At 37.2% G+C, this 18156-nt stretch overlaps 1 protein-coding gene across 1 annotated transcript in view; it reads right to left on the bottom strand.

Moving 5' to 3' along the window:
- SETD5 (SET domain containing 5) overlaps nt 1-18156 on the bottom strand; it is an 81476-nt gene that overhangs the window by 14262 nt on the left and 49058 nt on the right. Inside the window, exons 14-19 of the mRNA XM_081106037.1 lie at nt 17745-17828; nt 15935-16192; nt 14929-15249; nt 14281-14523; nt 9570-9699; nt 132-376 (exon numbers count right to left, since the gene is read on the bottom strand). Coding sequence (XP_080962163.1) covers nt 132-376; nt 9570-9699; nt 14281-14523; nt 14929-15249; nt 15935-16192; nt 17745-17828 — 1281 coding nt within the window. The remainder of the gene's footprint in view (nt 1-131; nt 377-9569; nt 9700-14280; nt 14524-14928; nt 15250-15934; nt 16193-17744; nt 17829-18156) is intronic.

Here is an 18156-nt window from a genome sequence, read left to right as displayed (position 1 = left end):
GTTTCCCATTCTCTTGCTGAGACAGGCAAGGAACATGGTAAAGAAGCATTTGGAATGATATTGTATTTAACATGAGGAGGTGCAAATGATGACTTCATATTCAGCACTCCCAACAACCAAACCCAAATCACCTCAAACTGCAGAGGAGTATTACAGCGACTAGCAGTAGTAAGAGACGTGATTGGTGAGAACATGAGGCTGTATCCATTTCGACATTCTTCTTCTGGGTGAGATGGGCCAGGTGTGGTCAGCTGGGGGCTCTTTGAGCCTGGATTGGGAGGGGGTGGTGTGACTGGAGAAAGAGGCCGAAGTAACTTGGTGACATTCTGCTCCATCAGATAGCGAGACTTCCATTTCTTTAAAGGGCTCAACAAATCTGTGAAATACAAAGCTCAGATGAGAGGCTGAAACCACAGCTCAAAAGAAGGCTCTGTAGTAAAGCCATTAATTTCTAGCCCACAACGGCTCTTAACTTTTCTTTTGCCTCAACCCATTGTTACCTCCTGCAATCAAATCAAAAGCCCAAAGAAACTCTTTAATTGCCACTCTTTTTTGAAACTATCTCCCAGAGAATTGCCAGATAAAACTGACACTTCTGACTGACCCCTGGAGCTAATTTCTTCCAGTGGAAAACATAAATTAGTTTTTACATTGAGTTTCCAAAACACCCAAATTTGTGTCACTTTGTAAAAACCACCCACTACTTAATTAACATGTCACCCAAAACCACCCTCTACTTAATTAACATGTCACCAGCTTAAACTTCCTGAATGCTAACTCTTTTCTCTTTTATCTTCTCCTAAACATTTTTTTGGCCATTTTTCAGCAGCTTTCGATGACATTCTGCTTTAGTAGGAAAGAGGTACACATGATTACCTATTCCATATGTAACCACTAATTTTTGAAACGACTTCTATGAAAACTCCCAACCACTTAAAACAACTAGGCTGCAACTTTTTCTCATTAGAATATTATACTTTCTATACTTTTTAGGTCTACTTAAAAAGGAAGTTAGTATTGTATATATTTTTTAATGCCTACTCAGACCAAAGAACCTATCTCGCTTTCTCTGAGGAAAAATTTACTTTTATTCATTTACAATAGTTAAAAAAGATATTTATTTACTTAATAGCTACTATATGAAAACCACTGAACTAAGTTATTTGTATGTGTGTATGTAAAATGGTCATCATATAATCTAATCAAGGGTATTTACAAACTTGTAATAAACAGAAAACATGTAAAATATTATTTAGTATAAGTTTAAGAATCTCAACAGAGGTGATCATACTGCTGTTAGTAAAAAATAACTACACTTTTAAGTGCTTATTATATACCAGACACTATACTATGTGCTTATGTGAATTAATCAGATTTCATTTGAACAACTCTATAAATTCAGCACCTCTATTATCATCCCCAGTTTAAAGACGAATTTGATGTATAGAGAGATAAAGACAAGGTAATCTGGTTCCCATTTACATTATTAATCACTAGATTAAATTATATCCCCAAGGCTTGGTGAATGGAATAACATTTATCCCAGGCCATCAAGGAAAGGCTTTGGGACAGTAGGTCATGATCAGAGTTATGCAACATGAATATTATTCCGGTAGTAATGGTTAGGATATGATTAGAACTGGGAAACTATTTGAATTAATGGAAGAGTTAACCAAAAGAGTTTTGAGTCACTGAGCTTGAGAAGATTTTAAATACAGTGGAAGATTAAGTGCAAAGAATACTTGAGATATATATTTTCCTTTTTGATATCTGAGAATTTATTTTCCTATATTGGAAGTATATTTGTATTTTCCTTTTGTTCCAGATACTAAGTATTCTTTCTTATTTCTCCTTTTGAAAAGTGCCTCGGTATACAAAAACAAATGTGTTTCGTGGCTTATATTTATCTTTTTTTAAAAAAATATATTTTATTGATTTTTTACAGAGAGGAAGGGAGAGGGATAGAGAGTTAGAAAGAGGGATGAGAGAGAAACATCGATCAGCTGCCTCCTGCACACCCCCTACTGGGGATGTGCCCACAACCAAGGTACATACCCTTGACCGGAATCGAACCTGGGGCCCTTTGGTCCCCAGGCCGACACTCTATCCACTGAGCCAAAACGGTCAGGGCTCGTGGCTTATATTTAGAATACCTTTTCTATATTTCAAAAGTCTTAAACAGTCAATCTTTAAAAGACTGTTAAATAGCTACTTACAACATTGTAACAACTAATTATATAAGTGACAAAGTTCATTGCAGAAAAGCTGGAAAGTACAGATGAACCCATCCCCCAAATCAACTTACAGGTCATTCATTTAAAATGTACTAGTATTCCCTGAGTACTTATTATTATGTCACAGTCGATAAAACAGACCTGATGTCTGCTCTTATGAAGTTTATAAGATAGTGGCCAATTGCATTTTTTCTATTAATAGCACTATATTTATGAAAAGTTTTTCCGGTTCTATATTTCTCTTGTCATACACAGCTTTCAAATTTTATGTGGTAAAATCTATCCATCTTTTTTTTTTTTTAACCTTTACTCAACTACTTCTCAGGATTATATAAACAAACATCCACAGATTTAAACACAACTTAAAATTACAACCCCAAGGTAATGTACTGCTAATATCCTGGTGTATTTATATTGCCTTATTGATTTCTTGTCTAAATCGCACTGCTTAATAACGTATTACTTTTACTCAGAAATATATGGTAAAAATAAATCTTCCTATGACAATAAATTAAAAATTTAATGGCTTTATGACATCCATATTGTTAAAATTTAACCCACTGAAGTATTTTTCAAAATTTTTTGCTATTATAACTATGCCTCAATGAGCAATAATCTTACTCTTACATATTTCTGCACTTGTTCACTTTATTTTTTATTTTTTTTAAATATATTTTATTGAGTTTTTACAGAGAGGAAAGGAGAGAAATAGAGAGTTAGAAATCGATGAGAGAGAAACATCAACCAGCTGCCTCCTGCACACTCCCCACTGGGGATGTGCCCGCAACCAAGGTACATGCCCTTGACTGGAATCGAACCTGGGACCTTTCAGTCCGCAGGCCGATGCTCTATCCACTGAGCCAAACCGGTTTTGGCTGCACTTGTTCACTTTAAAAAAAATAATTTTATTGATTTCAGAGAGAAAGGGAGAGGGAGAGACAGAAGCATCACTGATGAGAATCATTGATAAGCTGCCTCTGGCATGCCCCCACTGGCGATTGAGTCTGAAACCTGGGCATGTGGCCTGACCGGAAATTGAATCATGACCCCCTGGTTCATAGGTGGAAGCTCAACCACTGAGTCACGCCAGCTGGGTGTGCACTTGTTTACTTTTTAGGACAAACATCTAGATGTAGAATTATTAACTCAAGAGTATTTCCATAGGCTCACTAGCTTTAGATTTATTCTTGTGTGAACTACCAGTTCATGTCCTTTAGCCTGCATTCTACAAGGTGTTGATATTGCTCTTCCTTTGTAAGGGCTCTTTAATAAGAATGTTACCCTTGGTCAAAAATGTTACAATGGCCAAAACCGGTTTGGCTCAGTGGATAGAGCGTTGGCCTGCGGACTGAAAGGTCCCAGGTTCGATTCCGGTCAAAGGGCATGTACCTTGGTTGCGGGCATATCCCCAGTCGGAGATGTGCAGGAGGCAGCTGATCGATGTTTCTCTCTCATCGATGTTTCTAACTCTCTATCTCTCTCCCTTCCTCTCTGTGAAAAATCAATAAAATATATTTAAAAAAAAAATGTTACAATGATCTGGTGGCCCCTGTGGCTTGGTTGAGCATTGTCCTGTGCACAGAGAGGTCAGAGGTTGATGGTTGGATTCCCGGGTTGCAGGCTCAATCCCCAGTAGTGGGTAGGGAGGAGGCAGCCAATCGCTGTGTCTCTCTCAAATAAATAAACAAACTAGTTATATTCTCCCAGTTTTCTATCTGCCTTTTAATTTTATCAGTAGGCTTTTTTGCCTTTCCAATGTTTTATCTCTATATTTAATTTTAAAATAAATCTTTATTGTTGCCTGGACGGCGAGGCTCAGTGGTTGACCATAGATAGACCCTTGAACCAGGAGGTCACAGTTTGATTCCCGGTCAGGGCACATGCCTGGGTTGCAGGCTCGATCCCCAGTGGGAGGTGTGCAGGAGGCAGCCGATCAACGATTCTCTCATAATTGATGTTTCTATCTCTCTATCCCTCTCCTTTCCTATCTGAAACCAATAAAAATATATTTTAAAAATACCTTTATTGTTGAAAGTATTACATATGCGCTCCCCCCTCCCCATTGATCTCTTCTAGCCCACCTCCATCCCCCACCCCCAGCCTTCACAACCCTATTGTCTGTGTCCATGGATTATGCATATATGGATACAAGTTCTTTGGTTGATTTCTTCCCACCCACCCACCCCCACCTTCCCTCTGAGATTTCACAATCTGTTCCATGCTTTTATGTCTCTGGATCTATTTGATCATCAGTTTACTTAGTCATTAGATTTCACATATGAGTGAGATCATGGGATACTTGTCTTTCTGACTGGCTTATTTTGCTTAGCAGAATACTCTCCAGGTTCCTCTATGCTATCTCAGGGTAAGAGCTCCTTCTGTTTTACTGTTGTATTGTGTAAATGTACCACAACTTTTTTATCCACTAGTCTATTGATGGACACTTGGGCTGTTTCCAGATCTTAGCTATTGTAAATTGTGCTGCTATGAACATAGGGGGGCATAGATTATTTCTGATTGGTTTTGGGTCTCTTAGGATATATTTCTAGAAGTGGGATCACTGGGTCAAATGGCAGTTCCATATTTAATCTTTTGAGGAAACTCCATACTGTTTTCCATAATGGCTGCACCAGTCTGCAGTCCCACCAGCAGTGTACTAGGGTTATTTTTTCTCCACATCCTCACCAGCACTTGTCATTTGTTGATGGTAGCCATTCTGACAGGTGTTAGGTGATACCTCATTGTTGTTTTAATTTGCATCTCTCTGATGACCAGTGACTTTGAGCATTTTTTTTCATTATGTCTCTTGGCCATCTGTAAGTCTACTTATGGAGAAGTATCTATTTTGGTCCTTTGCCCATTTTTTAATTGGACTGTTTGTCTTCTTTTTGTTAAGTTGTATGCGTTCCTTATATATTTTGGATATTAACTCTTTATCTGATGTATTATTGCCAAATATGTTCTCCCATATAGTGGGCTTCCTTTCCATTTTGTTGGGTTTCTTTTTTTAAAAAAAATTTTGTTTTATTGCTTAAAATATTACAATTGTTGGGGTTTTTTTTTGCTGTGCAGAAGCTTTTCATTTTGATATAGTCACATTTATTTTCTCCTTAGTTTCCTTTGCCCTAGGAGATGTATCCGTAAACATATTGCGACAAGAGATGTCTAAGATTTTGCTAAGTTTTCTTCTAGGATTTTTATGGTGTCTAGACTTACATTTAAGTCTTTTATCCAATTTGAGTTTATTCTTGTGTGTATGGTGCAACTTGGTGGTCCAGTTTCATTTTTTTGCATGTATTTGTCTAATTTTCCAAACACCATTTAGTGAAGAGACTGCCTTGACTCCACTGTATGTTCTTGCCTCCTTTGTCAAATATTAATTGGGAGGAATGGTTCCGTTCTGTTCCATTAATATATATGGTTGTTCTTGTGCCAGTACCAGGCTGTTTTGATTATAGTGGCTTTGTAGTATAATTTGATATCTGGTATTGTGATCCCTCTAACTTTGTTCTTCTTTCTCAAGATTACTGCAGCTATTCAGGATCTTTTTTGGTTCCATATAAATTTTTGGAGTATTTGTTCTAGATCTGTGAAATATGCCATTGGTATTTCAATAGGAATTGCATTGAATCTATAGATTGCTTTGGGTAGTATGGACATTTTCATGATGTTGACTCTACCAATCCATGAACACGGTATATTCTTATACTTGTTTATGTTTTCCTCTATCTCGTTTTTCAAAGTCCTGTAGTTTCCTGAGTACAAGTCTTTTACCTCCTTAGTTAAGTTTATTCCTAAGTATCTTAATTATTGGTAAATGGGATTGTTTAGTTTCTCTTTCTGAGAATTCATTATTGGTGCATAAAAATACCATCGATTTCTGGGTGTTGGTTTTGTATCCTGCTACACTGCTAAATTCATTTATTAAATCTAGTAGATTTTTGGTGATCTTTAGGATTTTCTTTTTAAAAATATATTTTTATTGATTTCAGAGAGGAGGGAAGAGGGAGAGATAGAAACATCAATGATGACAGAGAATCATTAACTGGTTGCCTCCTGCACACCCCTATTGGGGATTGAGCCCACAACCTGGGCATGTGCCCTGATGGGGAATTGAATAGTGACCTTCTGGTTCATAGGTCAACACGCCACAATCACTGAGCCATGCCAGTTGAGCTTTAGGATTTTCTATGTACAATATCATGTCATGTCACCTGTAAATAATGAGTTTTACTTCCTCCTTTCCAATTTGGATGCCTTTTATGCTTTCTTCTTGTCTGATTGCTATGGCTAGGACTTTCAGTACTATGCTGAGTAAGTATGGTGAAAGCAGACATCCCTGTCCTGTTCCTGTTCTTAGAGGAAATGGTTTTAATTTTTGCCCATTAAGTAGGCTGTAGGTTTGCCATATATGAAATTTTCTGAGTTTTTATCAAAAATAGGTGTTGGATTTTGTTGAATGCTTTTTCTGCATCCACTGATACGATCATGTGATTTTTGTCTTTCAATCTATAATCAAAACAGCCTGTTCTATATTGTCTCTGCATTAACAGGGGACAAATATATTGGGAGAAAAGATTTGCAGTAAAAATGACAGTATTATCCCTACTAGCAATTTGGTAAGATTTATCATAGGCATTAAAAATATTCATCTCCTACCCAGCCGGTATGGGTCAGTGGTTAAGCATCAACTGATCCAGGAACCAAGAGGTCACGATTTGATTTCCCATCAGGGCATATGCCCGAGTTTTGGACTTGATCCCCCCATAGGGGGCGTGCAGTAGGCAGCCAGTCAATGATGTTCCTCTCTCATTGCTAGTAGGGATAATACTGTCATTTTTACTGCAAATCCTTTCTCCCAATATATTTATCCCCTGTTAATTCAGAGACAATATAGAAACAGAAACATTGTTTATACAAGTTCATTTAAGAAAAATTTGAATGTGTCCGAATTTGCATTGGCAAGAATCTAATTCTTTTAAATCCCTCCAAATTCCAGAATAATTTACATCTTTCCTTTATATAAGGCCTGTTTCCAACTATTCTGTTCCATCTATAATAGTAAAAGGGTAATATGCTAATCAGACCGAATGTGAAGCTGGGACCAGAGTGAAGCAGCCCAGGTCCCGGGTGCCAGAGGGAAGCCAGAGATGGCAGCCGGGGGAAGGAAGGCCTACTCTTGCACAAATTTTTGTGCATCGGGTCTCTAGTATTTATATATGAATCCATTCTTGGATCGGTACTATACTAATTTAATTATTAGTGTCTAGCTTCATATTAGAAGCTAGTTTCACAATTCTAGGGAAAATATATCTCATTATTCTTTTTCAGTTATTTTTCTTGGCTGTTTTCATGCTTATTTTTAAACATAAACCTCAATATAACTTAATCAAATTTCAAAACACGATAGTTTGATGGTAACTCTATAAAGTTATAACTCTACTAGTGGCCCGGTGCATGAAATTCGTGCGGCGGCGGGGGGGGGGGGGGTGGGGGGGTGGGGGTGGGGGTGGGGTTTCCCTCAGCCCAGCCTGCACCCTCTCCAATCAGGGACCCTTTGGGGGATGTCCGACTGCTGGTTTAGGCTGTTTAGTAACTTGCCAATTATCATATAGTTAGTAAAGGGTAGGGCTGGTCTCAAATTCAGGTCTTTTGGGAGTCTTTCACCTATACCAAACTGTCTCCTTTTCTTCATTAATATCTCCTTGGTCTTTTTGGGAAACAAATAACCCTGAAACTAACAAATAAAAATAATTCCTTGGAATTTACATTAACTTGTAGCAATATACCAAGTCACCCATTTGACTAGCTTGGTTTTTTTTTTTTGACTAGCTTGGTTTTAAATGACTATTTTCCTTTTGTTTATATTGCTCCTTATTATTAAGGCAAGGTGTATTATTTGTATGTTCCTCACTGCTAGAGACAGGAGCAGATGTTCAATAAAGGTTGGTAACTAGTTGTCCTAATTCCATTCCAAATAATGTATATAGTAACCAAGGCACTTTCCCTATGTCTTTGTCAGTCAGGACACGATACTATACAACCTCACTTTCCCAATCTTAAATATGTACACACTTAACACACACACACATCACACAAATAAAAATGTGCATTAGGCAGATTTCAAATGTATACCGGACAGAAGATTTCAGTTAAGTTATATAGTTACTGTACTATAAAAGCTACCATAAATTGATAATATAGATAGAAATCTGGTACCAGCATTTTTTTACATTAATCTGGTTTGAGTAACTCTCCATAGTACATAAGTAAAATATTTTAAATACATGGTATTATTTATCTTCTACACGTTCCACACTGGGATTTTATTACCCTGGGGTTATGCATGTGATAATTTATAAGGTATAATACAATCTACAGATAGACTAAAATAAGTCAATAATTTGAAAATACATTTTTAGCGGCATATTTTCCCCCCAATACATTATACAACATTTTAACATAAAGCAGATATTAGCAGATAAGTGCACTTACTTAATACAATTTTGTATTTACTCAGCAGGTCAATGAAAAGAAACAATGAAGTAATTTTTATGAAAATCTGAAATATCATGCTAACTGCAGGCTTAGATGACTTTTAGCATGTAATTTATCTTGATATTTTATTTTAACTGCTTATTATCCACCAAAACTGAGATATAGAGATAAACTTAGGGAAATCACAGAGAACTTTTCAATTAAGCTGATATTAGGAGAAACTTCAGTAAAAAGACTGTCCCAAAATAAGCTGGTGTCATAAGTTCATGCACCCGTGCTTTCAACGGCAATTCAATTATACCCCCTCCAAGAGTCACTGTGAAAACTAGTGGATTGGATGACTTTTCATGGCGCTGTAGTTTAAAAATGAGGACTTCACATCAGATTCAAGGTTGTCTTCTAAAAATTTTGATGCTAACAGGGCAAGCCCTTTTTAAAAGAAACAATTTCTAATAATTTCTTGTTTACTTCATTCATCCACTTACCCTTCAACCAAGCCACACCCACATCAATTACCTACAACTGTGATTCACTCCTGAATAGTGTCCCATATCTTTCTTACTTCTCCTTTTATAAATATGAATAAAGGTTTCCTAAACTTACTGCTTAAATATATCTAACTTTTAAATAACTATCTCTGCTGTTATCTGTACACTATTTCCTACTTTGTCATCCTAGAAAAAATGATCCCTGACTTGAGATCTCTCTCTTCCTCTGTAAAGACAGATGAAAGGAATTATTTAAAGAACAATGTTATTTCTTTTTGTATCAGACTTTTTCAGTATTCATACTGAAATAATCATTGCTCATATATTCAGAAAGGTTTGAGATACATACCTGCATTGTCTTTGCAGATACTAGAAGAGTTACTATTCTCATTACTTTGGTATAGGTGCTGAGTTCTAGTCTCTTGGGGTACAGATGATGTTTGAGTCATTCCTTCTTCCAAGGCTTGTTTTATCCAGCGCTATAATGGGAAAAGAACCAGGAAATTATCAATAATTATTTAAAACTATTAGTATATCTATTTCAAATGCATTAACCAGGTCATTACATATCAACTGGCGAGAGATGCAATCCAACACACTCATTCAGTTCCATAGTCAAATATTTTTTTTTTCTTGTGTTTCAGCATATTGGAATATTACCCATCAATTCCTTTTACTGGGCAAAATTGAGAAAACCTAGATTACACATAATGAGATCTCATTAAAAAACCAAAACCAATAAAAAAAGATTACTCAACTTTTCATACTGCTTAGAATGGGGGAAATGGAAAGAGATAAGAAGAAATCTTAGCATTTATTTAAGAGACTGATCATATAGGATGAAAGTAGCACATAAAATAAGTGCCAAGAAGGAAGATAAAAGAACACCTCTTTACAACAGGTACCAAAATACTTCTAAAAGGTCTACTCTCAGATGGAATATCCTGCTAATTTCTCTCTCCCTATCAAGTAGTTGGTTAAATTATGCATAAATAATGCAAATAACCAGAATAAATGATCTGTAGAAATAAAAAAGGGGAAAAGCCACATTTTTTTTTTAGTGAATACTGGAATCTAAATGATGAAAAATAAATTAAGGTCAGGAAGTAAGCCTACAAAGATTAGGATTGTAAAACTACGCATCCTGTGGAAGAGAGAAAATTTCTTACCTGTAACTGTGTTCTCTTAAGATACACAGTGTAGGTTGCTCACCACTGTGTGGCTCTCCTGCCCTGACATAAGACAGATCGAATTTTGATAAACATCAATTTCTGAGTAGGACCTCCATAGGAAAATCAAAGGTGTTTGTAATTTCACACCTTTAGAGAACAAGTATTACAGGTAAGTAAATATTCTCTTCACTAAAGAGAGCAATTTTAATAGATTTACCTGATTAGAAACGTAAGAAACAATTATTTTCTAGGGAATAATGTGAGGAAAATTTCACCAAGAAAAATTTTGTATCTTGTAAATGGCATTGTGGACTGCCTGCCAAATAAAGCTAAAATAAAGTTGTAAACATGAGGAGAAAAGAGTGAATAAGAATATAAAAAGATCTCCACAATCAATTGAATCACGTCAGCATTGTAGAATATGACCAGGTCTCTGAAAAGCCCAAATAAGACCAAGAATGAACTCTTTTATACACAGAATATTGATGTAAAGATGAACTATCAGAACCACAACTCCTTATGACTTAGAGAAGACCTTAGAAGTCCCTTGTCCAAAGCACGTAGTGTACAGATGAAGAAAATTAGGATCAGGAGGAAATGATTGTAAAATCCTTCATTATAGATACCTTTAGTAAAAGTTTTTCTTTTCAGAGCAGATGACAGGACTTAATTGGGGTTACTGTGCTTTCCTCCAAGAGAAAAGTAGATGCACCCATAAAAGAAGTTACATTCTGGATTTGATAACCAAAAAAAGGAAAAATAAAAACAAGGATAGGGGCATTCTACGGAATAAGATGCTGCTATGGTTGGATATAAGATCAGACACAGCAAATATGATCTAACCTATTCCTCCTGGCCCTATTGTATGTCTACCCAGTTATTTTATGACTCATAAAAAAGGAACATGAACATCTGTATCTAACAAGTTCAAATCACCCCTATAGCTAATAAATTAACATTAGATAGCCCCATCCCTGAGTCCCAGCTATGGTTAAGGTCAAAAGAACATTTCTTCCTTCTTTAAAACTCTGTATTACAGAACTTTTTAGGAAGCTCAGAGATGAGAGGGAGAAATATTTTAAAGAATAAAGAGCAAGAAAGTATCTTCGGTTTTAGTTCAAAGATCTGTGTTGAAACTTGGCCATGCCTTTTACTAGCTGCCTAACTCTGGGCAAGTTACTGAACCCCTCTAAGTCAAAGCTTCTGATCTATAAATTGTGGCCAATAATCCCAACTTCACAGGGCTGTCATGTAGGCTAAGTGAGATATTGTATGTGAAGAAAGTTTGTAGCAGAGTACTGAGTACAAATGATCAGTGAGGACTTGTTCAGCTGAATTTCAATGCTATATATAGAGATAGAGATTAATAACCTTCCAGTGCATACAATGAAATATCAATGCAAAGCACAGTGTTTCATTTTTCAGTCAGGATGGTTTCCTAAGAAATCCGGGAGACCAAATGCCATACATATATTATGCCTTCAAGGTAAGTTTAGAGAAGATTTAGAGAACAAGGAAGGATACTACTTGAAAGACTTCTTAGCCACTTATAAATGCTTCCATTCTAAAATGAGAAGTGAAGCAAGATTCAACAAAAGACATACATTCCATAACATGCTTTTTAAGAACTATGATTTGATTTACTTTAGAAACTCCAGGGAGATCATAAAATATTCTGTCAAATACTCTAAAAGTCTGGGTGCAAATACACATATACAATTTTACGCTGTTTTTTTTACTTAAGAGGCCTCTACCTCCTTTAATTAGATATGAAACTCTAGGCCTATTAATAATATACACTATTCCAACTAAATCCCAAGGAGGATGGTTTTTCTCATCTACCTGTTTAACCTACATTCTTCTCTGTTTAATCACAGAAATCTTAGGTTCTGCACTAGATTAATACTTTCTAACCAATCTACAAATGACTCTTCTTCATACCCACCCAGGATAAATCTGAGTTTGACTGCTAGCTAAAAGCCCCAATTTTATTAGTTTTGCCCCATAAAAAACTACATTCTGGTTTTGTAACGTAATTTTGGTATGTCAACAGCAAATCTTAAAGCTGTGATTTGAACTTAGTTCAGATCTAAACTTAAATGAATAAGACCCAATTTAAGCAAGGTAATTTTACTATGATAATTCAGAGTACATAGCCTGAATTCCTGAAGACTGGTATGACACACATAGATGAAAAGTGCCTGTGCAGAGCCTGTATATAACAAGACTAAGGATAGACAGACACATTTGGAGAATATAACATGAACATGAATTAAATGGGATTTCTATCTGTTGCCAGTAGAGATATAAAGATGAGCCAGATACAAGCCCTAAACCATAACCTGGGAAAAAGAGCTCTAAGAAGTAGATTTCCTATGAAATTTTAAGTTTTATTTCTATACGTTTTTGGTTTTCACAGGACTCTGTTAGTTGGAAAAGCAAGATGGGAATAGAAAGACCATAACCCAGCATCAGAATAATCAAGGCATCATTTCAAGAAGCTAGTCTATACTATTTACAATTTAGACTTCACTATTAATCTGTACTAAATAACTGTCTAACCTTCATAAAGGACCAAAATAGGAGATTCTACAATCTGGCTTGATAAGATGCTTCAACAGTTAACATTCTTAGAAGTCTAGTAATCTGTTATTGCATTATCTACAAACCATTTTGCAAAGATCTCATGGTCAAATTGCACTTTAGTTCTACTTGGGAATTTCCCCCAAATAAACCAGTAAGTGACTCAAATACTTAGTAGGTAAGATGTATGATTAGGAAAAGACTTTCTTCAGTGTATACTGCTCATTCGGTGGTAGGGCCCTTCCTTTGTGCACAGATCCCTGCTGCCCTCCTCCCCTCCATATCCCACACCACTCTGGCTCTTCTTTCGTAACCCCCCTCCCCCCAAGAAATAATTTCTGCTCTTTGGGGAAAGAGAAAAGCTTTAAGTTTGGAGGAGTCAGGGAAGACCTGCCTGGAGCTGGAGACTTCATCACATCAAATAATCTACATGCAGCATCCTCATGTACGTGATGCCAGTGGAGGAGGGCAATGGCAGACACTGAGGAAGGCAGCCTGAATCCAGATCTGAGGATAAGAGAAAAGGGTGTTCCAGGGAACAGACTACCTCAAAGGAAGACCAAATGAAAGGGTGTCCTATACTTCTAGAAACACAAAAACGACATTATAGTCTGAGGCAATGATCTATTCCTGAGAGACACCTTTGGAAAATATTCAGGGCTTCTGGGAATTAAGAAAGAGCATTCCAAAAACAAACAACTCAAACACTACTGCCACTAGATCCAAAAATAGTATGTAACTAGAGAGAGGAGAGACAGGAAGAGAAAGAGATAGAATGAATTTATAGTAGGTTCCATATTCACTAGGGAATAAACAATCCAACTTGTCATTTGATCAAGGAACAACAATTATGCCAATTGTAATAGGACATTTCCTCTACTCTAATTCAAATGATAATAGTGATTGAATTAATTTAAAACACAATTCGATAATTTTTTACTTATGCAACAGTACTTTAGAGTACCTGGGGCCCAATCTCACTCAAAATCACAAATGGACATTTTAACCAATACCACAAGAGCACACACAGAACATCCCTCCCTTCCCAGGCATCAAATGCTGTGCGCTCTCAACTCAGTAACCTCAAGGGCTCTCTGAAGACAATAGTGAATACTCACAAACTGAGCACCAACAACGCAGTATACAACATCCGACCTTAGTCCCACTGAGTTTTGATGCATTGGTATTCAAGGTTGAACAATTAACTCATAATAAACTCACATGGGTAGAGAGTAGCTATCTGGAGAATGTGTTAGATATGTTAGGATTGCAAGCAACCTAGGTTAAAAATAAACATTGACATACCTTTTTACAGGAGCTGAACGTGCCATCAGGCAGAAGGGGCCTTCGACGCCTCTCAGGGATAAAGGGTGAGCCAAAGCGAATGTAGTGTTTGGGGGTGGTGCAAATTAACGGGGAATGGATAAGACCAGGTAACATGTTCAGGGTCGTTGCCAGTACAGTTGGGTCCGTGGTGATACGTAAAGGGCACTCAACAGGGCATTCTTGCTTCTCAGCTTTGTCATTCAACCATTCTGTAACTAGATACTAAAGCAAAAAGAGATCATTAGTTGACGCTGCAGATGTAAAAGCCAGAGGTAGCAGTGTTAGATGATAGACAAACCTCATCTAGAAACTAGGACTCAGGTAGATACAGCAGCTGCAAAAATGAATTGGGCATTCAAAATGCAAGGATGTTTCCTTCACCTTCTCTGTGACCACCAAGGGAGGAATAATTCCAGATATCAGCATTTACCTCTGCCCAAAAATTATGGGAACAAAAGCACTGTAGTAGATGGCTTCAGCCCTCTGTGTCAAAATGTTTTATTTAAAACTTTCAATTTAATAATATTTAGAGTATTTGTTTTTTTTCTGGGGAATTACAGGTCCTCTCACTTTACTAAGACACAGCCCTTGCCAGACTAGACTTATGAACATGTTTTCATGACTCACCTTTTTGGTTTTGGGGTATTTAGACGCTGCACGGTTGACATGGGATCCAGTTACTGATGCCATAGTTGGGTCAGAACCTGTTAATTGCCTGTTTTCTCCTGAACTGTCTATACTTCCAGCTTCAGTAGGAGTTACTGAACTGTTATTTCCTCCTTCTTCCAAGGCAGCTTGTGACAACTCTGCCTGCTGTGCAATGGCCTGCTTCTGACGCTTTAGTCTTTGGGCTGAACTGGTCCGGTACCGAGAAATACGACTCTTCGGTCGGGGCCTAGAAGGCTTTGCTGGAGGTGGTTTGGGGACTGGCTTTTCTATAGCAACATCCTGTAACAACAGCAGAGTAAATGCTTACTAGAAATTTCTTATCAACTAACATTCCATCTAGCCCCCTATTCCCTTTAAGCATTCTGAATGTTTACTGGTGAAAAAGCGAGCACTTAGAAGCACTAATTTCAAATGTAATTCTTATAAAAGTTAAATAGTGAAATTAGCTAAATAGGCTGTAGATAGATGCCTTGGTTATTTATTTATTTAGTTTCTTGTAAGTATTTATAAAATAGGTCAAAAGTCAGCTGAAGCCACCTAATTTTAGGGATCTTAGCAAAGACAATTCTCTTCTTTGTTTCTTTCCCGCACACTAAGGTTTTAGCTTAAGGCTTAGAATTCAGGGCTAGGGTAGGGAAGGGAAACATGAGTTTACCCTGAGAATACTATGAAAGGGCAGCTGCATGACTGTGTTATACAGAAGCACCAAAAGAGAAACCAAATAATTTTTATGAACTCATCACCAAGAGTTTATCTGGCAGAAACAATATGACATTTCATTCTAGTCTAAAGTGTCTGGTCATTCCAATTCTGCCTCCCTGTATCCCACAGCTGATGAAAATGGCCTTATTTAATGCAATATGAAATAAAACTGAAAATTCAAATTTTAACAATTCCCAAAAACCAGGTAACTGATATTAGCAAAAGCAAGGATGTTAAAGGCTGGAGTCTTTTCTTCTCTTACCCCAGCTTGGGAAGACCTTCGGGTGTTCACCCCAATACTCTGTGGGGTGCTTGGGATGGCCACATTTGAAGCAGAGTTGCTAACTTCAGATTCAGGAGTTTCAGTTTTTGTTTCTTCCCCTACAGCTGTCTCTGAGGCATTGGTAGTAACCTCTATGTCAGAGTTGCTTTGTTCCAAGGACTGATCCCGTCGCTTCTTTCTTTTCTCCAAGTTTTCAAAAGCATGCATGATGGCTTCAACCTTCCTATCTTCCCGGGTCTAGAAAAAAAACACATAGCATTAGCATAGAAGGAAGTTTCAACCATGGGGGGCGGGGGGGGGGGGAAACAGCTTTTCAGAAATATTACTTATGAAAATTTATAGACATTTACAAAACTATCAGTACATATACAGTAGGTCCTTGGGTTACATCGGAGATCTGTTCCTATGGCACGATGTAATGCGATTTTTGCTGTAAGTTGGAACCCACCTACATAAGCACCTACGTCACTCACATGGAGCACATATACAGCAGTAATAAAGTGAAACAGTAAAAAAAATTTAAAAGAAAGACAACAATTCCTGACCTTTACTTGTGGTAAATAAATAATAAAAAACATAAAGCACATATGTATATACGTCAAAATGACGGAACTTTTTTTTTTTTTTATATAAATAAATGGGAGATGGCGATGTAACCACGAAACGACATATGTCGAGTCCGACGTAACCCGAGGACTGTCTGTATCTTGTAAAATAAAACATAAAAACTAAAAATAAAGTATTTAATTTAAGTGTTAGAATTTTAAAGGAAGATCAAACCTTAACTTTTCTTTTCTTTTTTTTTTTTTTAAATATATTTTATTGAGTTTTTACAGAGAGGAAGGGAGAGGGATGAAGAGTTAGAAACATCGATGAGAGAGAAACATTAATCAGCTGCCTTTTGCACATCTCCTACTGGGGATGTGCCCGCAACCCAAGTACATGCCCTTGACCGGAATCGAACCTGGGACCTTTCAGTCCGCAGGCCGACGCTCTATCCACTGAGCCAAACCGGTTTCGGCCAAACCTTAACTTTTCAAACAAGGCCGGCTATCCTGAAACTTTAATATAAAAGAATAATAGCCATCAAAACCAATTACTTCTCTGCATTTTCAGAGTCAAAATAACCAAGTAGATTTTCTTGAACTTCTTCTGAGGGACAGAAATAAACATGGATGCCCTAAATGGTTTGGCTCAGTGGATAGAGGGTCAGCCTGCGGACTGAAGGGTCCCAGGTTCGATTCTGGTCAAGAGCATGTATCTTGGTTACGGGCACATCCCCAGTAGGGGGTGTGCAGGAAGCAGCTGATTGATGTTTCTCTCTCATCGATGTTTCTAACTCTCTATCCCTCTCCCTTCTTCTCTGTAAAAAAGCAATAAAAAATATATATTAAAAAAATAAAATAAACATGGATGGTTTCAGCAAAAAGTAAAAGTTTTGAATCCATATGACTGATAGGGATTTTTAAATGTCAAAACTCAAACTTAGGAAAATTCCTCTAAGTTAGAGGACGTAGCCCCAACAGACACATTTTGTTTTGACCAGATAGTTTTTTGGTAATGAGATTGTTAGTAAGAAGCTTCTAAAGACCATCATCGATAATAGGCACCAGACAATTACTACATTAATGAAATTGACTTTATGAAAAAAAAAAAAATCCAAATTATAACGTACAGATGATGGTATAGTATGTTGTCAAAGAAATGAGATGATACAAACTCAGAAGGGCTTCACATACTATAGGTAGCAGAAGTCAGCGCTAACAAAAGGATGTTATGGGGTACCCACCCTCCTGCTATGAGCTGGGTTCTCCTGGTCATCTGTAACCTCTTCTTTTTCTTCTTCTGCCTTTTCTTCTGGATTGTCTATTTCCTTTAAGATAGAGGCAATATTTAGCTGTACTCTTAAGCTTTGGGACAAAAATCACCCCCTGCCCCCCCAGTAGCTTAAAACTCTCTAGAAACAATTTCTAGTGCTTGATAGTGTTACTCATGTGGGGCCACATGGTAAACACAGACAAGCCCCATTCTCTGGACTAAAACCTGGAAAGTAGCTAAAAGGATATTCTTGACATTGTTTAAAAAAACAGAGGCTCTAGTCACTGTGGCTTAGTTTGTTGGGCGTTGTCCCGTGCACCAAAAGGTAGCCAGTTCAATTCCTAGTCAGGGCACAGGCCTAGGTTTTGGGCTTGATTCCTGGT

Source organism: Myotis nattereri, assembly GCF_964212035.1.
Source record: "Myotis nattereri genome assembly, chromosome: 14".
NCBI classification, from domain to species: Eukaryota; Metazoa; Chordata; class Mammalia; order Chiroptera; family Vespertilionidae; genus Myotis; species Myotis nattereri.
Note: the sequence above shows the minus strand (reverse complement) of the source record. Positions and strands in the feature narration are given on the sequence as shown.